This window comes from Camellia sinensis, chromosome 12 (genome assembly GCF_055761805.1).
Source record: "Camellia sinensis isolate YWXY chromosome 12, ASM5576180v1, whole genome shotgun sequence".
Classification (NCBI taxonomy): domain Eukaryota; kingdom Viridiplantae; phylum Streptophyta; class Magnoliopsida; order Ericales; family Theaceae; genus Camellia; species Camellia sinensis.
Window position 1 is genome coordinate 87148584 of NC_138972.1, and position 25235 is coordinate 87173818.

General features: G+C 33.9%; 1 protein-coding gene and 1 long non-coding RNA gene across 5 annotated transcripts; one reads left to right on the plus strand and one right to left on the minus strand.

Annotated features, from left to right (window-relative positions):
* The first annotated feature begins 414 nt into the window (after nt 1-414).
* Nucleotides 415-8723, plus strand: LOC114302747 (uncharacterized). 4 transcript variants are annotated; one of them, XR_014346767.1, is made up of 7 exons: nt 415-552; nt 751-1094; nt 6759-7128; nt 7226-7412; nt 7675-7881; nt 8132-8218; nt 8319-8723. It is a non-coding gene; the product is annotated as an uncharacterized LOC114302747 (long non-coding RNA). The 4 variants fall into 4 exon arrangements; XR_014346769.1 differs by having other exon boundaries at nt 7226-7255; nt 7354-7412; nt 7675-8218; XR_014346766.1 differs by having other exon boundaries at nt 7675-8218.
* Nucleotides 8724-13388: 4665 nt separating this feature from the next.
* On the minus strand, nt 13389-18715 carry LOC114302735 (E3 ubiquitin-protein ligase WAV3). Its single transcript, XM_028247805.2, has 2 exons — nt 18107-18715; nt 13389-15764 (listed from the first exon to the last, which is right to left on the minus strand). Exons 1-2 carry the CDS (start codon nt 18293-18295, stop codon nt 13821-13823), a joined length of 2133 nt encoding a protein of 710 aa, XP_028103606.1. The 5' UTR covers nt 18296-18715; the 3' UTR covers nt 13389-13820.
* Nucleotides 18716-25235: the final 6520 nt, after the last annotated feature.

The following is a 25235-nucleotide window of genomic DNA, read 5'->3' on the forward strand; positions in this document are numbered from 1 at the left end:
AAAGGTATGTTAAATATAGAAGTATTTGCGACGCCTTGTGTACTGTCGCAAAAAGAAATTTTTTGAGACAGGAGAAATTTACTGTTGCAAATAGTGGACAATTTATGACAGCAATTTTCCATCGCAAAAAAACCCTTATTAAAACAGCGTCGTTTTACCTATTGGATTTATCATTTGTGACGATTTAATGTACCGTCACAAAAAATAATGAAAAATTTTCGATATCTCGCTTCTTTAGCCCATTGGCGCTCGATCGTTTCCCCCCAAAATCCCTAAAACCTTTGAAGCAAGATCAGTTTCCCCCAAAATCCCTAAAACAAGTTTCTTGACAAGCGACGACAGCAAGTGTTCATCGACGAACTCTCTCTCGACGAGCGACGGCAGCTAGTAGTCTCAATCGCTCTTGACAGCGGCTAGCGGTGATGAGGCAACAGCGTATTACGATCTCTCTCTCGACGATGGCTAGCGGTGGTGCGGCGTCTCTGTCTTTCTCTCGCGCGAGCTTTGTCAGTCTCAATCGCTCCTCTTTCACTCACTCAGGGAGTGACGCCTGTATGCTCTCTCTCTCTCTCTATATATATATATGTATATGTATTATATATGTCTCTGTGTTGTTCACAACTAGGCATAAGTAATTACGATTACATTTCTTAAGCTAATCGAGATTACATTTCATGCTGCTGGATTTTAGTTTGAAAAAACTTGGTTTTGATTAATCATCGATGTTAATTTCATTTTTATACTTTGAAGGCCCCAAAGAAAGGTGTGAAACCAACTGCAGCAGCTAAGAAGAAACTGGCACAGAATCACATCTCTATTAATTTTCACAAATAAGTAGTCAGTCTTTTTCTATAATTAATATGTTGATATATGATGGTATATATATGGTATAAGAGAAGGTAGTGAACCCGTTGTTCGAGAAGCGTCCAAAGCAATTTGGGATAGGGGGCCATTGCCTCCGAAGAAAGATCTGCATCGGTTTGTGAAATGGCCCAAGGTTGTTCAAATTCAGAGGAAGAGAAGGATCCTTAACCAGCGCTTGAAGGTCCCACCTCCCTTGAACCAATTCACCAAGACCCTTGACAAGAACCTTGGTGAGAGAACATCAATTAATTCATTCATAAACTATAATTTGCATCTAACCCTCTACAAATATTGTCTTTTAGTCCAATGCAAAGTTGATTTACTCATGTGGATTGCTTGTTCATTGTTTTCAAAAATTTTAATTGTGCCCAATTATGAGGTTAGATTTTTCAAATTTATAACAAGGTTAGACATTAATAATTTTGAGGTGGCGGATTGAATGGTGTGTGAGAGATTGATTTTGGTATGATCCTTGTACATATAAAATACTTTGTAGGCAGATTTCCAGTAATTGTATTCTCCATGTTATTTAAAATCCTACAATGTAAAGCTCTCAAATCCATTGGTTACATTGAATTAAATGTGCCTTAAATTAGTGATGTCAAATCAATTCATTTCAGATCCTTAAAATTTAATGAGTTTGAAACCATTAGACCATTATGATGTATGCCTTATTCCTTGAAGAGCTTTCAAAACCAATGCATGCAAAGATTAATATGTCTGGTCTTTGGAGAGTTAACCGAAGGTATTGAGTTTATTTGATATTCATTAATTAACAAACTTAATGTTGTTATACACAGTAATTATAAATGTACAATGGACAGACACCTAAGGCCACCTCCAATCATGACTCAAATCTGAGTAAAAGTTTCATTTGATATAAAAAACTCCAATGGAAAACGCCAATTTTTACTCAAATTATTTTTAAAATTTTCCATCATATCAAACATGGCAATATAGTAAATAAATGAAGCAAATATAACCTTTGGACATTTGAGTCAAGATTTAAATCAAATCTCCCTTCATTTGTGTAAAATTTGAGTAAAACTTAATTTGATGAGTTTGAATCAAGGAGTGAAAGGTTTGGGTTGTTTTTTTTACTCAAATTAACATTTGGGTAAGTATGCCCTAACATGCCATTTAATACGAGCAAGAAAAAGAAGAGAATGCCTAACATTACAGTAGTAGGAATTTTTGGTGTCAATCAACATGTGAGGTAATTTGGTAATTTTTAGTATTTGAACTCACTTAAGGTCACATTTTTCGGGTTAATTTATTTCCTAGTGTTTTAATATTGAAAACACTTGTTCAAATTACTTTTGTTCAGACTTGTGGAATTGAAAAAGAATGACAATAATGAAAGTAAATTTATTAAATAGACACATTTATGGATAGACTTGTGCTTCAAACCAGCTTCACTTTATATACTAGATGAGGTACATAACTTGTTTAGGTTCTTGAAATAGAGTTATTAGTATGCTGCTTCTAATTTGTTCACTCTATATTATACATTTTATTTTTCCTAAGGAATCCTTCAAGAAAATAGTTGAGAAATTGGATTACTTTGGATAGCTAAATTCATTGCTATGGAATGGAAGTGTACTACTTGTTTTAAGATGTTAATATATGAAATATATTAATATATTATATATGTATATAATTAACATATTATATATGTATATATTATTCTTTGTATTGTATTCCATATTTAGATTATAGGCTCCTCCCTATTAGGTATGTTCAAATCTTGCCTTTTTCTTTCCCTACTTTATTCTTTCCTTACCTTATTCTCTCCCTACCTTATTCTTTCCCTTTCCTTTGTACAACACTCCTACATAGTCCTATATATATACCCATAGCTTTGATACCAAGAGATGAGGGTGCAATTATTTTTGTTTGCATTTTTTTTTTCCCGGCTCTTAAAGCCTATGATGTTCTGTGCATCTCTTGATGTTCTAGACATGTTGAATTAGTGATGGAATACTTGGTGTTTTGTAGCATTTTTATGTCCCATGTGTTGTTGTATAAGTATTTCATTTATTTATGTTCTCAATGTAAACGTCAAAGTCAAGTGCATTTTCTTTGGATATGATTGCTTCAGTCTGTTATCAGGTTATTGGTTCTCCCATCAAATCAGTAAATAACTATATGGGATAAGACCACCTACCTATTTGAGAGAAATTGGACGGATAGGTATCATGATGCATGAATACGTAGGTATTATATTTAGAGTTACTTTGATGAGATATTTTTGTAGATGTGTGCAGAAGCGATATTTAAGGGAAGTACAGATGATAGAGTTGGATTGATTTGCCAAATATGATGTCGAAGGAATACATTAATGGGATTAATCAATTCTTTGTGTTTACCAACACCAATAGGACTGAAGGTTCAATGATTAGTTGTCTGTGTAAGAAATGTGAAAATCAATACCATCTTGTACGAGAGGGTATACGGGAGCATCTAATTTTGAATGGTTTTTTAAAAAAGTACAAACATTGGATTAATCATGAGGAATCTTATGTATCTCTGCATGGTAATCGACAGAATAAAACATTGGCTAATTTAGACATTGGGGATAATATGGTTGGAATGATACAAAGGGCTATGAGAAATCCACATGTCGGTACAAGTGTTGAGGGTAATGAACCATAGGGGCCTGATTCCCATGCATTTGAACCCCAGCTTGGTCCAAATGCAGAGACTGCAAAGTATTTCAAACTTCTTCAAGATGCTCAAAATGAATTGTATCCAAGTTGTCAGAAGTTCACATCTTTGTCATTCATTGTTTGACTTCTACATCTGAAGGTGCTTAATCAGTGGACAAACGAATCTGTTGACATTTTGCTTGAGTTATTGAATGAGGCATTCCCGTTGGGCGTAAAACTCCCGGAGTCATATTATAAAGCTCAAAAGGTCACAACAGATTTGGGCTTCACGTATGAGACGTGGGATGCATGTCCCAACAATTGCATGGTGTTTCGAAACGAGGATGCCAATCTTGATAAATGTGTCATATGTAACAGTTCTAGATGAAAATCAAATGGTGATGGTGGTTCAAATGATCCTACAAAGGTGGCAAATGAATAGCTACAAAACAGATGAGGTATTTTCCCTTAAAGCCAAGGTTGCAAAGGTTGTTTATGTCATTCAAGATGGTCAAGTTAATGAGATGGCACGCAGAGGAACGAACTGATGACGGTGTCTTTAGGCATCCTACAAACTCCCTTGCATGAAAAGATTTTGACCGTCGGAATATTGACTTTAGTAATGATTGCCGAAATGTAAGGCTTGGCTTAGCATATGATGGTTTTAACCCATTTAGGATGATAAGCATAGTTTATAACACTTGGTTTGTTGTGCTCGTTTCATACAACTTGCCACCATGGATGTGCATAAAGCAACCATTTCTAATTTTATTTGTGCGTATTGACGACCCAAAAGGACCTCGTGACAAGATTGATGTGTATATGCAACCGTTGATTGAGGAGTTGAAAGAACTATGGAATGACAATGTCTCCACATTTGATGCATCAGCTGTGGACAATTAGTGATTTTTCTACATATGCAAACTTGTCAGGATGGTGCACTAAAGGCAAATATACATGTCCTTGTTGCAATAAGGAAACTACATCATGTTGATTGAAGCATAGTAGAAAACAATCATACTTAGGTCATCGCAGATTTTTACCTAGTGGCCATAAATTCCAAAAGGATAAAGTATCATTTTATGGTAGTCGAGAAGTCAAACTCAAACCAAAATTGTTATTTGGAACTGAGATGCTGCTACAATTAGAATCTGAGAGTATTTTAACCCAATACAAGAGGGTGGGCCTTAAAGACAGGTATAGGAAACAAGTAGACAAGGAAAAAGTTGGACATCGCACCCATAGCTGGAAGAAAAAGAGTATCTTTTATGAACTGCCATATTGGAGCACAATCTAATAAGACACAACCTCAATATGATGCATATAGAGAATAATGTATGTAACAATGTGTTGTGGACAATATTAAGGGTTGCAGGAAAATCGAAGGATGGTGTTAATGTTCGGCGTGATTTACAAGATATAAATATTAGAAAACCCCTACATTTGCAGTTAAGAAGGTCGAATAAAGCTTATTTACTACCAGCACAATTCACGATGACCAAGGCTGAGAAAGATTTGTTCTTGAAAGTGTTGAAGGAAGTTAGAGTTCCCGATGGGTATTCATCCAATATATCGCGTCGTGTGCAGGGGTCTTAAGAGCCACGATGTCATATTCTGATGCAACAACTTATTCCATTAGCTATTCGAAGATCGTTACCGAAGAATGTAATTGAACCATTGATTGAATTGAGCAATTTCTTTAGACAATTGTGTTCCAAAGTAAATCGTGCGATAGATTTGCAATATATTCAAGATTGTATCGCTGTAACACTTTGTCATATAGAGAAAATATTTCCTCTAAATTTTTTTGATATAATGAAGCACTTGCCTGTACATCTAGCTGATGAAGCATTATTGGCTGGAGCAATTTAGTTTCGATGGATGTATCCAATTGAGAAGTATCTTCTTACTTTGAGGCAATACGTGCGTAACAGAGCTCATCCAGAAGGTTCAATTGCTAAAGGATATCTTATGGAAGAATGCATGAATTTTTGTGCACAATATCTCAATGATGTGGAAACCAAATCTAGTCGACCCGTGAGGAACTACAGTAGTGATGATAATATGGGTCATGCTGTTAGTGAAAACACAAGCTTTTATCTTGATTATATTTCTTGGGTACAAGCTCATCGGTATGTCTTATTCAATACAAGCGTGGTTTAACCATTCATAAAATAGGTTATGTCACTCAATATTTTATTATGTTTTATTAAATTTTGAATCAAAATTTTTTTATTGATAAATTTTCAATCTACACAGCAAACACCTTGAAGTACTTAAGCTCAAAATGTCTCATGTCGACGATCATCAACTTCGGCGTGAACATATTGAAACTTTACATTTTGGTTCAAGGAACATATATGTATTTAAATCTACAGATTCTAGTTACCTAAGTCGAACTACATTTTAAATTTTTGTTTTAAATAGGTCCAAACTTTGCGAAGGACTAGTGATGTCACATTTTCTGAAGAGATTATTCTATTGGCAAATGGTCCTCATAACCTGACAAGGAGGTTTAACGGGAATATAAGGGATGGGTTTCGGTGTCGAGTAAAGGCCATGGATGACCATCGAGCCACACAAAATTATGGTGTAGCTTTGAAGGTAGATACCATAAATTATGCTAGTTAGAAAGACAAGAATCCTCGTGTGAGGTCTGTGTACTATTATAGACAATTGAGAGATATTGTTAAGATTCGATATTCCAATGAGAAGAAGCATGTGTTGTTTAAGTGTAATTGGATTGAGAACATTCAATGGAAGAAAGAAGATGTCTTCAATTTCACGTTGGTCAACTTCAATCATTTGTTGTACCAAGATGATCGAATTACCAATGAACCTTTCATCTTGGCATTCCAAGCAGAGCAAGTTTGGTATGTTGCAGACCCGTTAGAATCAGACTGGCAAGTGGTGGTGAAGATGTCTCAAAGAGGTGTATTTGATATGAATTTGACTGATCCAGAAATCGAGCCATATATGAGCCGACAATTGGAAGAAAATATAATGCTCCGTGATGAAGAAGTTGGTTGAGTGAGGGAAGTCGCAGAAGAGGAAACAGTTGATGTTGAAATAGACTGATATTTAATCAACATCAGTAATTGAATTAAGGCCAAGGTTGTAGTTAATCATCAGTTTCTTAATTTACTTTGTCTTTGTAATTATATTAGTTCAATTAATGTCATATTATAGTTGATTCAAAACCATTCTTCATGTTTCTAATGTCAATTAATATCATATTGTTTGCAGATTATTATGGCAAGAAAGAAGAAACCTGATCATTCCCTACGCATGATGTCCGATGTGGTACATAAGAGGACATCAGTAGCACTGCCTTCAGAGGAGGCATCACATCGACCACTATCAGAGGGGCCATTAGTGCCACCACCATTTGACCACCCATCGCAGCGACCACCATTAGTGGCACCACCATTAGAGGAGGCATCCTAGCGACCACCATTAGAGGGGCCATTAGTGCCACCACATCGACCACTATCAGTGGCACCACAGCAGCTATCATTTACTCAACCTCCAGGCCTACCACCGGTGTGTCCACCATTAGTGGCACCACAGCAGCTATCATCCCAACTAGAGTCATCATCTCCACAGCCAACCGCAGGTATATAAATTTGCTTTGATTTGTATGAAAATTATTTAAATATACATTTATTTATTTTCATTATATATAACTTGTTTATTCTCATTGTATCTTCCAGACCCTTCAATTTCTTCACAGCCCACCTCAGGTATAAGAATTCGATTTGTATTAACATTTTTTAAATTTGCATTTATTTATTATCATTGTATATTGTTTATTCTTATTATATCTCGCATGTCATGTTAGTTCTTCATCAACTTCAACTAGGTGTGGTAGAGGATGTACCAAGGGCATTATGGAGTAAGGTACTGGTACAAAGTTGGACATACAATTTGACGAAAATTACTGCCCAATAGGGGATAATGTGTCTAAGTTAACTACTCAACTTGGCCTTATTATGTGCAATGGTAACATTGTTCCTCTTATTTTTCTTGACTGGATCACTGTGCCTGACGATATTATTAATACTATCTGGAAGGATGTAAATGTAAAAATATATTTTTGTCCAAAAATTCAAATTCCAAAATTGTGTTATTATTATTTAAACTTTTAAATTGTGTTTTGTAGGACAATTTGAATGTATGCCCAGAAGAGTATTAGCCAATCTGCATGAAAACCTACAACAGCATATGGAAGGATCACAAGAATAAAATTAAGACAAAGTATTTCAAGCCTAGAAGTTCTGATCCTAATCTAAAGGATGATGTTTCTTTACACATTGTGCCAAGCCAGTGGAAAGAACTTGTAGAGTATTGGCGCACTTTCGATGCTAAGGTATTCAAATAAGTTATATGTATGATATGTAAACATACAAATCATATTTATGAACTGCCATTTGTTGAATCTGTTACAAAAAATTGCAACTAAGAACGCTAAAAATCGGCGAGCTCACGGCATACCTCATACTACAGGGCATACTACTTTCGCTCAGATTCGGTATGAGGTTTATATTTTTTATATAAATAAGCATTATATATTTGAAAATTATTTGGATTCTAATTTTCATATTTTTAAAAAAATCTAGATGACCAGCAATAGGGAGGCTATTGATAAGATGAATGTTTGGCTTATGATACGTAGAGCAGATGACCCTAAGGTTATCTAGATCTTGGTAGTTTCCAAACACCTAACATTGAATTTAAATTTTATTTTTTATTTTTTGTGCCAACCATCTTAATTTGACATGTACTTGTATGTCTTATTCAATACAGGATGAGTTTAGTTGTCAACTCTTCATGCTACCTGAGGATTGCCAGACTTTAGAGGCTAGGAATGCCATTTTTCCATGAGTTGATAGGTCATGACGAACGTGGATATTGTCGGACTTACCGGAGAACTATGCCTCAAAGCGCGGTGTATAAAGATAGTGTTGGGCCATCATGGTCAACACCCTAGCCATCGACTATTGTTCAGATCACCCAGCATGTTCGTGCAGAGCTAAAGGATGAATTGAGGGAGGAGATGCGTGCAAAGTTTTCTACACATTTACAGCAGATGAGAGCTGAGATGATGACCTTTGTGTCATAGAGGGCGAGTGTGGATCTCAACAGACATGTTCGATATAAATTAAATTGTTTGATAGTTAAATTTTCATACAACATATATACACACACACAGACACATATATATTTATATATATAATAAAATTTGAATATGATTAATATATTATGTATGGACTGTCATAGACTCCTAATGCATTAAGTGGCCACCGAGTATTTAGGGAATCTGCAGGAGATGAGACTCCATAGACACCACCACCAGAAGATGAGGTATAAAATGTTTCTTTGCATTATAAGCTAAGAAAAACCATACATTAACTGTACACAGTCCAAAATTATAGAGGCTAATTCCATAATTAGACAGAAAGACAAAGGATTTTCCGTTGTTAGCACAAAATTTGGTACACATGACCGCCTAGGCATGAGAGACTTGTGGGAGAATACGGGACTCGAATCGGGTTTCCGGTTTGGAAGTTAGAGTCAGATTTCGCACTAAACAACTAGTTTTTTAGTAAACTTAGAATTCGAGATGTTAATGCCCCAAAATTACCAAATGGCATTAGAGTAGCATGAAACTTGGCACACACAACCGCCTAGGCATGAGAGACTTATGAGAGAAGACGGGACTCGAATCGGGTTCCCCATTTGGGAGTTAGAGCCGGATTTCACTCTAGACAAATTAGTTTCTTAAAAAACTTAGAATTCGAGGTGTTAACGCCCCAAAATCACCAAACGGTGTTGGAGTAGCACAAAACCTGGCACACACGACAGCCTAGGCACGAGAGACTTATGGGAGAAGACGAGATTCGAATCGGGTTCCCGGTTTGGAAGTTAGAGTCGGATTTTACTCTAGACAAACTAGTTTCTTAAGAAACTTAAAATTCAAGGTGTTGACGTCCAAAATCACCAAATGGCGTTAGATTAGCACGAAACTTGGCACATATGACCGCCTAGGCACGAGAGATTTGTTGAAGAAGATGGGACTCAAATCGGATTCCCAGTTTGGGAGTTAGAGTCGGATTTCAGTCTAAACATATTAGTTTCTTAAGAAACTTAGAATTCGAGGTGTTTACGCCCCAAAATCACCAAACAGCATCGGAGTAACATGAAACTTGGCATATATGACCGCCTAGGCACAAGAGACTTATGGAAGAAGACGGGACTCGAATCGGGTTCCTGGTTTGGGATTTAGAGCCGGATTTCACTCTAGACAAATTAGTTTTTTAAGAAACTTAGAATTCGAGGTTTTAACGCCCCAGAATCACCAAACGGCGTCGAAGTAGCACGAAACATGGCACACACAACCGCCTAGGCACAAGAGACTTGTGGGAAAAAGACGAGACTCAAATCGGGTTCCCGATTTGAGAGTTGGAACTTGATTTCACTCTAGATAAACTAGTTTCTTAGGAAACTTAGAATTCGAGATGCTAACGCCCCAAAATTACCAAACGGCGTCGAAGTAGCACGAAACGTGGCACACACGACCCTTTAGGCACGACAGACTTGTGGGAGAAGACGGGACTTGAATCGGATTCCCGATTTGGGAGTTAGAGTCGGATTTCACTCTAAACAAATTAGTTTTTTAAAAAACTTAAAATTCGAGGTGCTGACGCCCCCAAAATCACCAAACGCCTTCGGATTAACACGAAACATGGCACACACGACCACCTAGGCATGAGAGATTTGTGGAAGAAGACGGGACTCGAATCGAATTCCCAATTTGGGAGTTAGAGCCAGATTTCACTCTAGACAAATTAGTTTCTTAAGAAACTTAGAATGTGAGCTGTTAACGCCCCAAAATCACCAAACAGTGTCGGAGTAACACGAAACTTGGCACACACGACCGCCTAGGCAAGAGAGACTTGTGGGAGAAGACGGGACTCGAATCGGGTTCCCGGTTTGGGAGTTAGAGCCGAATTTCACTTTAAAAAAATTAATTTCTTAAGAAATTTAGAATTCAAGGTGTTAACGCCCCAAAACCACCAAACGAAGTCGGAATAGCACGACACTTGGCACACACGACCGCCTAGTCATGAGAGACTTGTGGGAGAAGACGGGACTCGAATTGGGTTCCCGGTTTGGGAGTTAGAGTCGAATTTCACGCTAGGCAAACTAGTTCCTTAAAAAACTTAGAATTCGAGTTGTTGACGCCCCAAAATCACCAAACGGCGTCGAATTAGTATGAAACTTGGCACACACGATCGCTTAAGCATGAGAGATTTGTGGGAGAAGATTGGACTCAAATCGGGTTCCCGATTTGGGAGTTAGAACCAGATTTCATTCTAGACAAACTAGTTTCTTAAGAAACTTAGAATTCAAAGTGTTAACGCCCCAAAATCACCAAACAGCGTTGGAATAGCACGAAACTTGGCACGTACGACCACCTAGGCACAAGAGACTTGTGGGAGAAGACGGGACTCGAATCGGGTTCCCGATTTAGGAGTTAGAGCCGGATTTCACTCTAGACAAATTAGTTTCTTTAGAAACTTAAAATTCGAGATGTTAAAGCCCCAAAATCACCAAACAGCGTCGGAGTAGCACGGAACTTAGCACACACGACCGTTTAGGCGAGAAAGACTTGTGGAAGAAGACAAGACTCGAATCGGGTTTTTGGTTTGGGAGTTAAAGCCGGATTTCACTCTAGACAAATTAGTTTCTTAAGAAACTTAGAATTCGAGGTGTTAAAGCCCCAAAATCACCAAACGACGTTGGAGCAGTATGAAACTTAGCACACACGATTGTCTAGGCGCAAGAGACTTGTGGAAGAAGACGGGACTCGAATCGAGTTCCCAATTTGGAAGTTAGAGCCGGAGTTCCCTCTAGGCAAACGAATTTCTTAAGAAACTTATAATTCGAGGTATTGATGGCCCAAAATTACCAAACGACATCAAATCAGCATGAAACTTAGCACACACGACCGCCTAAGCACGAGAGACTTATGAGAAAAGACGAGACTCGAATCACGTTCTCGGTTTGAGAGTCAGAGTCAGATTTCGGTCTAAGCAAAATTATTTACTTAATTATTTTTGTAATTGTATAGTACTTAAATTTTTATATTTTTCCGTTATTAACATATTAACACATAATTTATTGTCATTAATTATTTTTATTTTTTGTTTTCAGATATTTTCTGAGTAAGTGTTTGCTTCTTGTGGAATACATGCTTGTGAAAAATGTGACTAACTTTTATTTTTGTTACCCACGGAGAATGATGAGAAAAAATTTTAATTTTGGTTTATGTTATTTTGAATTATGAACTACATTATGTATTTAAACATTATATATGTACAGTAATGATTCAAACCCTTACAAAACGTCACCCCCATTCACTTGTGATTAGCCCAAGTAAGAAAGAGAAAGAAAAATATATATATATGCAGACACATCATTGATCCACATCACTGTGGGGGTGGTGCTGGTTTCCCCAAAAGGGGGTCCCAAACATTTTCCATATATGTATTGTGGAACATTATGCAGTGAGTAATTTTGTTGATGTGTAGTTATAGATGTAAGACTATTTTTATTATGGAGAAATTGTTATTTCTATGTAGGAATTTAGATATTATTATGTAATTATTGATTTTTTTTTCCAATTGTTTTTCATTTAATACAGATAATTTTAATATTTTCAATAATTATATTGCAGTTTTTTTTTTTTTTTTTTTTTTTTTTGCAACGACACCACACCATTGCCAAAAAAAAAAGAAGGTAATTTTAGTATTTTTAATAATTTTGTTGATTTTTTTTTTTTTTTTTGCGATGGCACCACACTATTATAAAAACACATTAGAACCGTTGACGACAGTGATCATGCTGTTGCAAAAAAAACACAATTCGTGACAACATTTTTTGCGGTCTCAAATAAAATTTTTAGCGACAGTAAAAAAAGTTCCAATACAAAAAGTCTCAATTTTTTACGTATTATAAGTGACAGTAAAATCCCGTCACAAAAGGCAACAATTATCGTCGCAAAAAAAAAAAAAAAAGCTTCGCTAAAACTTTTTTGCAACAACCTCTGTTGTAACCCTTCTTTTGCCGTCACTAAAATTTTTTTGAGACGATATTAAAAGTATTAATGACGGCATTTTACCGTCACAAAAACGTAAAAAATTTGTAATGTCCATTGGACTATCCGTACGGGTTAAATTGTCACACCATATATCATACATGCGCTTAGATACACCATTAGTTTGTTGAGCACCCACTAGTCAACGAAATGTCTGGTCATTGCAATGTAAATTTTGTCACGACTTGCGAGGTGGATCTAATAAGCAGCCATAGCTGCTACTTTCAACTACTATAAAGCCAGTCAATTTTTTTATAGCACAATTTTTAAACTTCATATATATATATATATGGGCAGAGAATTCTCCTTCCAGATCTTCTCTGTTCTTTATCTTGATGACCTTGTAATCCGACCAGAAAAGAGAAGTCTTACTATTATTAACCATGGTTAAATCATTTAACAGAATGTTATTTCTACTAGTTTAATATTATAAGAAACCAAAAAAAAAAAAAAAAAAGGAAAAGAAAGAATAATTGCATGTTCCTCTTCTACAACAATCACACAATTTTAATTTTCTTTAAATTATAAATTAATTAAAATTTAGATCGTATTAATTGTGAATGTATGAGACAGGATAACAAGTATATCTTTTTGAAGACAGGGAGTCATGTGCCAGATGTACCAAATCCTTTCAGGCATGTGTATAAAAAATGTAATGCTAATTGAATAATCAAGAGCTGTTGAAGGAACAAAATGAATATTGCACCAAAAGAGACTTTGTCAAAAGAATCAAGAGCGGATATATCATATCTCAATTGAAGAATTTCTCCTCCGTATCCCCACAATTACAAGGCTATACCTCCTCCATTTCCTCTCAAAGAGACCCCAAAAAAACAAGAGAAATGAAAGAAAGAAAAAGGACTAATTCTACTTTATATACAAAACCATGGAATCGAACTTTGCACTTTTTCCTTCTCACCGTATTTCCCCAAAAGCCATTTTCCCAGCTGTCCCCAATTTATTCATGTCCACTGCAGACTAAACAAAGAAATATACCCAAATCCCTCTTATCCCTATCTCTGTTCAAGTTATCCCCAACTTACCCAAAACCATGAAAAAGAAAACAAAACAACAAGAAACAGAAAGGAGGTGCTGAGATGGATCCTATGAACATAATTCAAGGAGAAGTTTAAAAAATAAGCCAAGGATTACCTTGGCTGAGGTCGTGCAGGGAACGATCGAGCTTGTCTGAGTCGTCTGACTGATGGTTGCGGCGAAGGACTACCAAAGATCATAGTCTGAGATCGGTTAACCATGTTGACCATTGATGGGGTCTGGTAAGCCTGCACAAGGCTTGTACTATCTGTTGAATCACCTCGTGCCGTTGCTCTCTGCCATGAATGTGAGCTCAATCCAGACAAAACGTAAGCCCTACCAGATGACTCATAAACATGGCGATTCGCCATCCTTTCTTGCATTGCCCTTAATTCTGCACCCAATGCAGCGCATAACCGATCACCAGCTTGCATTGACATGGTTTCCGACAACGCTTTATGACAACACTCCAGGATAAACACTGCACCAGCTAGATCACCCCGTTCCGCAGCAGCTCTTGCTTCTGCCATAGCCTCAGCTGCTCGGAGCCTGTTTCGCTGCCTGTCCACCTCCACTGACACCACTAAATCTCCAGTTATTTCAGGCCTCTGAATCTTCAGTACATCGGCTTCTTCAAAGGTTACTGATTCTTTTGTAATGGGGTCTTTATAAACACATCCAACTTTCAGTAATGACATCTCATTACAGGACCCATCAACTGGAATATCAACTGTTACTAGAAAGTCTCTCTCTTCTTCAGCATACAAGTCACCAACATCGATAAAACCCAGTCTTGCATCAGGCATCACACTGGTTTTGTAACTTCCTGCTCTAATTGAACCAAGCTGCAGCCTGGGGAGAACACACTCAACTCTGACCTGAAGTTCCTGCACCACCACACTCAGAAGCCCTCCAATGCACTGTGCAAAAGCATCCTGAATGACACTCTCAGCTTCTATGAAAGAAAATGTTCCCCCAGAACTTTCAGAGATTGAGTGCATCGAAGCAGCATCATGGTCTGCACCAAACCCAAAAGCATGTACTGGAATGTGGAGGCCTGTACCACCATTCCGATGAATGGACAATGGGAGAAGCGACTGGTAATCGCTTCGGGAACGGGCCCCACCAGGACTGCTGACAGTGTATGTATCCTGTCCATCAGATAACAGTATGATACTGCCCACTGGATTCTTCCACTTGCGGTCTATCAACACCTTGGCACCCTTCTTTAGGCCATCAGCAATGTTTGTCCCACCATTTGAAATCAGGGTATTAACGGCTTGTAACGCTTCCTGCCTTCCAGTAACAGTCATTCGACGAAGAGGAAACAGACGGCGAGCAGTGGAGGAGAAGGCAATAACCGAAAGTCTATCAGAAGGGCCAAGATGCTGTATCACAAATCCCATGGCTCGTTTTAGCAGAGCAAGCTTGGTACCTGACATGCTGCCACTGACATCAAGCACTGTGACAAGATCAACTGGAGCACGAGAATTTTGAGATGCTAGCGGCAAGTCAGCATCATTAACCCCGCAGTTTTGTCTTCTGCTTGTAAGAGCTTTTAGATGGATTAGAATGGTGAAATTATTATGAGAAGCTGATCTTGAAACAGCAGAAACTTCTGGGTATGTTTTGACCTCTATTGCTCGAATAGAACAGTCATTGGCAACATCATCATTGAATGAACCCTTTCCAGTAGTCACAGGTTGGTGATCAACAAGTTCATCATCATCAAAAACATTTGGTTCAGGGGCATGAAATAAAGATGTAACATGCCTATTGGCATCTGCACGAAGGGAAGGAAGCCGTCTTAAAACAGTCATCCAAGCATCATCACGGGCCCAAGAAACATTATTCATTCTTGCCCTTCCACAGGAAAGATCAGAAGGATTCTGGAAGGGGATTTCCTTCCATTTTGCTCTGCAAACGGGGCAAATTTGGTTTCCATGTTTTACGTTAGAAGTAATGCAATGAAAGTGGAAGGAGTGGGAGCATTCTGCAGTGAAAATGGCATGGCCCTGGCCTGGTTTCATGTTGGTCAGGCATATTGCACAAGTCATCTACAATTAGAAAGAAATACAAGTAAAAAGGCAGATTCAAGGACATTGAATCAGGACTAAAAACAGTATAACGAATCAAAAAGCTTGAAAGTAAAAATTAAAGGACAATATGAGATTAACATAATGTCACCTTAATGCAACCCCACATACAATCAAAACCCAAGCACCCCTGTGCTTTAGATATTCATAGAACCCATATTGACGTGCATATCGCTTTATTTTCACAATCATCTCAATCATAACTTTTTCAAAAGAAATGAGATATTTCAGTGTTGATTTGATCAGCTCATTTAGTTTGTTTAGAAATGAAATTGAGACTCCAATATGTTGAGAAAGAATAGCTACAGAGTTTTTCCCCTAGAACTAAATTTTTTTCAATTTTAATCAACATATTGAATGATCATCCCTTTGAAATTATCTGCACTTCATAATCAAGCTCAAGCAATCCAAAAGGACTAGTTAGTAGTTGCAAATGAATTCATAATGAAATGAAATTACTTCAACCTGGAGGTACTTCCTGATCCCTCAAGGTTTTTTGTTACTCTACAAATTAGGACTCGCAGCACATAGTTCTCTCTAGACAATAACAATTAACATTTTGAGCCACTTTTTTCTTTCTTCTACAAAGGCAGAAAGTATTTTATTTTATTAAGAAAAATCAAGCTAAATCAAAAATCAATTATAAGTGGAATCCTATCAACCAAATAGCCTACTGGCCCATCCCAAAATTTTGTTGAATTCAACAGGTTGACACAAATTAAAACTGGTCTGAATTATTAAATTTTTTCATAAACTAAAAACTAAAAGAACCATTATCAAGAAAAAAATATTGCCTCGATTAGATGGCCATCAAAATCTTAAAGGTCCTTTGGTATTAAATACTGGCTGTTGACACAAATCAAAAGTGGTCTGAATTGTTGAATTTTTTCATAAACTAAAAACTAAAGCACCATTATCAAGAAAAAAATATTGCCTCGATTAGATGGCCATCAAATCTTAAAGGTCCTGTGGTATTAAAGACTGGCCCTCATGTCTGCATGTAAGCCACATTGTTGAGCCAGGCGCATAAAAAGAAGAAATTCAATGCAACCTATCCATATCATACTCTAGATCAAGGAAAATTCACTTAACTGCATCATTGTGGGTTAAAATAACTTACAATTAGTAGAGTCAAACTTAGAAGAATATATCAAGAGAGCAACTTTTTAAAAAGAAAATGGCAAACAAGCAATTCTCAGACTAATGATGAAGCTTTCAAGGCAATAAAAAAAGAGAGGGGGGGGGGGAGGAATCAAAGCCCATCCATCCATCCATCATAAGGAGGAGAAATCATTAGTTGGTTGTATAATATTATTATTCATTTTTAAACCCCATCTCACTTTGATGAAGCATATTGTAGAAAAGTTCTCAATCAACTGTTTACAGGCTTTTCTAAGATTATCATCAAAAGAAGAGAGAGAGACAGAGAGAGAGAGATGGGTCCGTGTGTAGAATAGTACTGCTGCTGACCAGACAAAGCACTTGCCTTTCAAGGAGGGGCAAAAGGTTAAAGAGTAAACTGTAGTTTTCCTTTTACAATGAGGGTAGAAGACAATGGTCCCTAAAGGGACTTATACCTACTTTATCAGTTTACCACCCACAGAGCCAATGAGAGCTGAAAACTACACGACAACAAAGACCCCCATCTTCACAAATCACCATTATTACACATCCAGACCCCTTAACAGGCTAGCACTACCCCACATGAAAGAGTCCAAAAACAAACTCAGGAAAAACTTCTCTCATGTCTAATTATATGGACTACCATGTTATGGCATTGCTACACCTTATCTCAAATTTCACACAAGATTCAGCTATAGTGAGATCCACATACAACATACAACATTTTAATTTGATATTTTGTGAAAAAAAAATTTAAAAAAAACATTTACATACTAAAATATATCATTTTGTCGGTGTTCATTGTAAAAATATAACAAGAAGATGCTCTTAGCCAAAGAAATAGAAAAGAAGTATTAATCACAGCAATTAATAGCTCTGTACATTAAATACAATTTCACAGATACACAAACCATTTCAGAATCAATCAATGAAGACCAAAACAAAAACAAATAATGGTTTAAAAAAAAAAAAAACTATCACTACTCTTTAGAGATAAAACAGAAGTGAGATTAATGGTGCCAAAAGCATAAAAATCTCGAATCACAAAACAAAGATTCAATTAAGCGTCTCTACCTGTAGAAAATAGTGTTATATATAAATATAAATATATATATATATATATATAGAGAGAGAGAGAGAGAGAGAGAGAGAAGCTATGATCTGTGATGAGAAAGACGAACTTTGGATGATTTGGAGGCGTGTTTGGGCAAGCGGAGACCGGAGGAAGAGGGAGTCGGAGTGATAGAAATTGGCGGAGAGAGCAAAGCGGAGTCGGAGAACCTCCCGGCGGAGGGAGGGGAGTTATCGTCTGTGCTGGGAACATAAAGGCATGATAGAGCGAGCTTCGCTTTCCTCCATTTGCTTCCCATTTTTGAGCTCGATCTGATCTGATCTGATCGAAGATTTGCCTACTCTTAGATCTCCTTCAAACGCTCTAAAACCCACATACTATTAACAACAACAACAGAGCTCCAATCGAAACACTCTTATCGTCACTCTCTCACTCATCTCTTTTTGAACACATAAACCAATTGCCTTGGGAGAGGGAGAGAGAGTTTTATAGAGAGAGAATGTAGGGAGATGTGAAGTGAAGAAGATGTGTATTTCAAGATTTAGAGAGAGAGAGAGAGAGAGAGAGAGAGACGGAAGAAATTGTTAGCGAGAGAGACAGAAGAAATTTTGGATATGTTAGGCATTGGCGGCCATGAGAAGACTGGTTTTTGACCTTCCGAGAGCTCTTTTTATTCGTATATACTATTTTCTGTTTTTTTTTTTTTTTTATATAATTTGGAAGTGAAATACTAATACACACAACACAGCTGACAGAGATGTTTGGGTGCTGGGTTGAGCTGATTTTTTGGTTAAATTAATTTTAAAAAATAAAATAAATTAATAAATTAATAAAATATAAAGTTATATCGGAGATTTTAAATAATTTATTAAATTTTTTATCAAATTTTGTGAGACTCACATTGATGTGAGAAATTTGATAAAAGATTTGATAGATATTTAGGTTCCATAATATTTTTTTAAAACAAAATGTCATATTTAAAGTATAATTATTTTTTTTACAAAAATTTAAAATATATAATTCAAATAAACTTTTTAACTAAAATTAAAATAACTAAAAAAAAATTTAAAAACAAAAAATCAACCAAAATGTATTTGCTGAATTGTGGACAGTGGGTTTTATTATTTTCAATTAATTGTCATAAATAAGTGTTTGGTGATAATTTGTTGGTTCGACAGGGCTTTCTACGGTCTAGATTTGGACAGAAAGGATATTGTCCGGACTAGTATCCACAATAAAGATTCCCTCCTTACATTTCTTCTTACATTTAATTGCAGGGCCATTGGACTTCTTTTCCGATCTAATTTTAATAATTTGAACTGTTTGTATTTTAAGATTTATTCGGTACATTATATCTGTAAAAAATTAAGTTGATCGAATATCAAAAAGCATGTGTTCGGAAAACTGTTTATTAAATTCTTTAAAAAAATAGTTTTTAGTTCGAGTTTTTCGAACACATATTTTCTGATATCTGATCAATTTTATTTTTTACAGGTATGATATACTGAACAAATCTTAAAATATAAACGGTTCAGATTACCAAAATTAGGCCTAAAAGTAGGCCCAATAGCCCTACAAGTAAGAAATGCAAGGTGGAAATGCAAGGAGGTGATCCTGATTAGTATGGACCTTGTTTTTTTTGGTGAGAGTATTCACTTGGTTCCAATATTTTGAATTTAATTTTTTATAAATTAATTTTTTTATTTTCATATTTTTTATTTTTAGTAATATTTTTTAATAATTAAATATTTTTTTTTACTTTTTAAATGCACCTAATTTAGATATACTTAAAAAATAAAATATTTTAAAAAATTAATAAATACACAAGAATATAAAAATATACTAAATTTTTATATTTTTGGTATTAATGAATTTTTTAAAGTTTTGTTCGCAAATATTGTATTTTTTAATTATATTTACATTTAGTCTATCTAAAATATAAAAAAATTGCTTAAAATAATTTTAAAAATTCACTAAAAAGAAAAAAAAAATACAAAAAACATAAAACATAATTTTCAAAAAATTGAATTTATAATTTAATTTTTTTTATTTTAAAGATTTTTTATTCATATTATCGATATTAAAAATTATTTCGATTCAATAATTGTTATCTATTCAATTATAACTTTTATTAATGAAAATCATATTTTTTATTTTTTTTATTTTTTTTTTTGTGACAAACACAATTAAGTAAACATGTTATTATTATCAAATAAACTTAGTTTTTTTGTGTGAATAATATAAATGAAAAACTCTAGATCATTCAAACCGACTGTGGTGTACCCATAGATTTTTTTTTCAAAAGTTGATTTTCAAATTAGGAATAAAAAAAAAATTTAAGTTGATATATAATAATACAAACTAAAAATAATATATAAATTATGAAAAAATGGTGTGTAGAAGAGAAATAGAAATTGTTTTTGTTAAACAAGCCCAGCCCATATATTATTTTTTTTCTCATTTGTCATGCTTCTTGTCTTTATTATCCTAACAGCCACTGATTTCGGTTGAATAATACTGGCCAATTAATTTAAGGATTTAGTTTTTTCTTACTTTTTTTGGCAACTAAAAATTATATTTTATTTTTATCAGAATTATTGTAAAGGGGATAACAAGGGTCGAATTTGATTAACTATAAAAAATAAAATAAAAAAATGACATTTGAGAAAACATTGTTTAATCAAACAATTTATAATACAAAATGGCAGTAAGATGAAAGCGGCAAAGTTGTTTGTCTAATATATTTCAACAGAAACATGCCATTTTTTATTGTTATTTTTAAGTCAAAATTATTTTGATTGTTTAATTCTAGTTTATTTATCTAGAAAAAAAGAAAAGAAAAGAAAAAAGAATCTACTCTCACTACAATATATAAGAGTTTTATAGACTAAATATTTTAATTTTTAAAAGTGAAAATTTTATTACAAAAGACATTATTTTGTGGGCTTTTTTGGCTATTTTAGCCACAAAAGACAAAATATGCTATTTTAGCCACAACAAACAAAACATCATATCTAACCCATAATCATTACACTTTTCTCTCACAAAAAAAAGTCAAAAAACAAAAAAATGCTTCCTAAACCAAGCTTTTTAGCCCAGGCTAAAATAGTCAAAAAAAAAAAAAACAAAAAATCAAAAAGTCAACCCACTTCTCAAACCAACCCTTAGGGACTAATTTTCATCGTCGTAAGGACAGTCGCTAAAAAGTCCTTTTGAAAAGTAAGAACAAAGTTTTTAGCGATAAAATTTTGAAAATATCACTAATAAATAGATTTTTAGAAACAAAACAATTTGGTCTCGAAATGGTTTATTTTTTTAGACAGAATTTGGTCCCAAAAGAATAATAATTCATTACTAATTTTTAATTTTTGTTGCTACAAAAATAATATCGACACTTTCGCAACAAAAATATTTGGTCCCTAAAAAATAATTTTATCCCTAAATTTGTCTCTAAAATTTTAATTATTTTGTAGTGTCTACTCGACTAGTGTTTAAAAAATTATATTGTTTTGAATATTTTTAAAAAAATAATAATTTTATAAATTTTTATTGTGATAGGAATTGATCAGAATATATGACACAGGCTTGGTTTGGGAAGTGGTTGATTTTTTGACTTTTTGATTTTTTGATTTTTTTGACTATTTTAACTTGGGCTAAAAAATTTGGTTTGGAAAGAACTTTTTGACTTTTTTTTTATGAGAGAAGAGTGTAATGATTATGGGTTAGATGTGATATTTTGTTTATTATGACTAAAATAATCTATTTTATTTTTTGTAACTATTTTAACCAAAAAAATCCAAAAAGCCTCCTCCCAAACAGAAGCCAATAGAACAAAGACGTGTTAAAAACGTAATATTTTGTAACCTACCACTGTGTGCCTATGTTTTTTGATAACTGAGTGTCCGGGCCAGCTTTCGCGCACCTCGACTAATCTCAGGGCCCTGAAGTTAACGACCGGGCAAACCTCCAGTGGCCCCAAGGTGTGACTCGAACTCGAGACCTGTGGATTTTATCCTCCAGGCTTTACCACCCTGCCACTTGCCTTGGGGTTCTGTGTGCCTATGTTATAAGGGCGATACATAATCATTTTGTCAAAAATAAGAAAAAAATCACCATGTTTTAGTTTTGAGTTTGTAAATATCATTTTTGAGTTTTTTATTTTTATGTTCTGGAATTTGTAGTGAACTTATTTTTATATTTTAATTAATTTTTATTTTTTAAATATACTTAACCTAAATACAATTATAAATAAAATATTTTTGTATAAATAAAATAACAAATACAAAAAAAAAACACAATTATGTATTTTTGTATTTGATAATTTTTTTTTATAAAAAATCACAAGTGTATTAATTTTTAGATTCATCTAAGTTAAATGTATTTAAATACTAAAAAATTTAATTAAAGACCCAAAAATATAAAAAATAAAAATTTTAAAAATTATGGCATCGTTTGGCAAGTGGTGATTTTAATTAAAAATTCAAAAAATCACTAAAAAAATTAAAAAGTCAACAATTTATATCAAAAAGTCAAATTTTCTTTTTTTTTATTTTTTGTACATATTTTTATAAAAAATTAAAAAATTATATCAAATATATTAATTTTTTTAATTTATATTTTAATTAAAAATTTAAAAAATTATTAAAATAATTTTTTTCCATACGAGACAGACTCAAAATCATATTTGAGTATTTTTACAAAGACGAATGTATGATGTCAAAAAGTCACTTTCAAAAAACCTCAGTGCCCACTGAATCATACCATTCCATTTGAGTACTCCTTTTGATCCCAAATGGGCAAAGCCCCATCATGACGTAGGATTACTTTGTGTGTGAATAGGTTATTTTAATAAGTTTTTAGTTTTTTATTAAAAAACGCATATAAATAAATAAATAAAATGATATAATAATTTATAATAATTTTTTAATTTTTTAATTAAAATTGAAGATTATTAAACGAGATCTAAATCAAGATTCTAAAAATTTTATTAAATTTTTTATCAAATATTTTTCATAAATATAAGATTTATATAGTATGAATCTTGTGAGATATTTAATAAAAAATTTAATAAATTTTTTAAAATTTCTAAGCATTTTTCTTAAATTAATGGTGAAGGTTGCTTCATCATGTGCGTCGTTGATGTTGCTGATGATAGATAAGTTCCACTCATCCCACGTGCCTCCTTGGCGCCTTGGTTGACTTGAATTAGAAATGCATGATTACCAAGGTTGACACAAATTAGGGGTGCGTTTAATTACCAAGGACTTGCAATTGCAACCCTTTTGACTTCCATAGTTTGGGATTTGGATTTAATGCCCTAAATAAAGACAAAAAAATGTTAGAAAACGCTAATAAAGGATTGTTTTGAAAAATTGATTAAATTTTTAATTTTTTTAAATTGTATAAAAAAATAAATAGATAATATGATTCAAAATAAAATCAAAATTTAGCTTAAGCCATCTTTTCAAAAGAGATCAAAATAAAATGGTGCTACATGAACCAATTGATACATCAATTAGTGTATAAACATATATAATAATATTATTATTTCAAAATTATAACTCCACCCCTAATACAAATATTCAAAACTTCTAAAATTATGTCACGTTATCTGTTAATTAATATATCGAGTAATGCATATAATATTATTCAATAAAATAAAATGTCACATTAAAATTATAATTATTTTATTTTTTTTCTTATAATCATCAATTTAATTACAACCTATCCCAAACTTGGTCAAATTCCATTCACCTAGAGAAAACAAAAAAAAAGTACACAATCACCATTGTAAAGAGATATATATATATATATATATATTTTTTTAAAGCTTCACACTCTTCACTGATATTTGAATGTCCTTTCAAGATCACTTAGGCTCCGTTTGGCAAGAGCTAAACGGAGCTTTTTTGACTATTTTAACCACAAAAAACAAAATAGGCTATTTTAGCCACAAAAAACAAAATCTCACATCTAACCCATAATCATTACATTCTTCTCTCACAAAAAAAGTCAAAAAGCCAAAAAGCCCTTCCCAAACTAAACTTTTTAACCCAGGCTAAAATAGTCAAAAAGCCAAAAAAACAACCCACTTCCCAAACGGAGGTTTAAACTACCATCCAGATCCTTATTTCTATTATTGTTTGGTTATCTTAGCCCATGTTTGTTGTCGCTCTTAAATGATGTGCTTGGATTAAGAGTACGTTGAGCCCTACCTAAATCTTGTTTGGTTGTAACAATAATTATGGAGCCAACAATCTTCTAGAATTGTTAATACCCCTAAAGGATGGGATTAGTAATACCATGGAGAGGTAGGATTGGGAGTGAAAAGATAAGCCTACCTTAGCCCACGTTTGTTTAGCGGATTAGATTGGATGAGATTATTAATGAGAGGATTGTTAGTGAAGAGATTATTAATGTGTAGATTATTAGTGAGGGAATTAAATAAAAATATGTTTGTTTTGATGATAGTATAGGAGATGATTAGTGATAGGATTGTTAAATTATTTTTATATAAAATAAATAAATAAATTATTTTATATTAAAAAAACTAAAATAAATATTTAAACAAATAGGTGCACTTGGTAAAAAAAAATTAATAATTTTTTTTTATGTAAAATAGACTCAATCCCTTCGCTATTTTTTTAATCCCACCTAAAATTTACCCAAGCTAATCCGACTACAAAGGGGGATTACTAAGCCCCTTTCACTACTAATCCTATGATATTTTATTGCATTCAAACAAGGGTTTGGTGGGTCCTACGGATCGGTAATCTAATCCACCCTCCCAAACTTCCAATCAAACATGGCCTCATTTTACAAAAATAATAAGACCATGTTTGTTTGGCGGATTAAGGTGGGTGAGATTGTTAATGAAATGATAGTTAGTAAAGAGATTGTTAATGTGAGAATTGTTAGTGATTGAATTAAGTAAAAGTGTATTTATTTTGATAATAGTATGAGAGATTATTAGTGATAAGATTGTTAAATTATTTTCATATAAAATAAATAAATAAATTATTTTTATATTAAAAAAAACTAAAACAAATAGGAGCACTTGGTAATAAAAAATAATATTTTTATATAAAATAGACTCAATCCCCTCACTATTTTTCTAATCATATCCAAAACTCAGCTAAGCTAATCCCCTGATTAGAGGGATTTTAAGTGGCTATCATGTAAGGGGCACAATAATCACTATTGTGTAGCTAAATGAGCTAATTTCGGAGCCCATTTTG

Bases quoted from the DNA above. Each gene is read 5' to 3' on its own strand.
- LOC114302735 (XM_028247805.2), bottom strand. From the start codon at position 18,295: ATGGGAAGCAAATGGAGGAAAGCGAAGCTCGCTCTATCATGCCTTTAT. The intron at 15,765-18,106 runs GTTCGTCTTTCT...TTCTAATTGTAG, and splicing joins ACGCCTCCAAATCATCCAAA to ATGACTTGTGCAATATGCCT.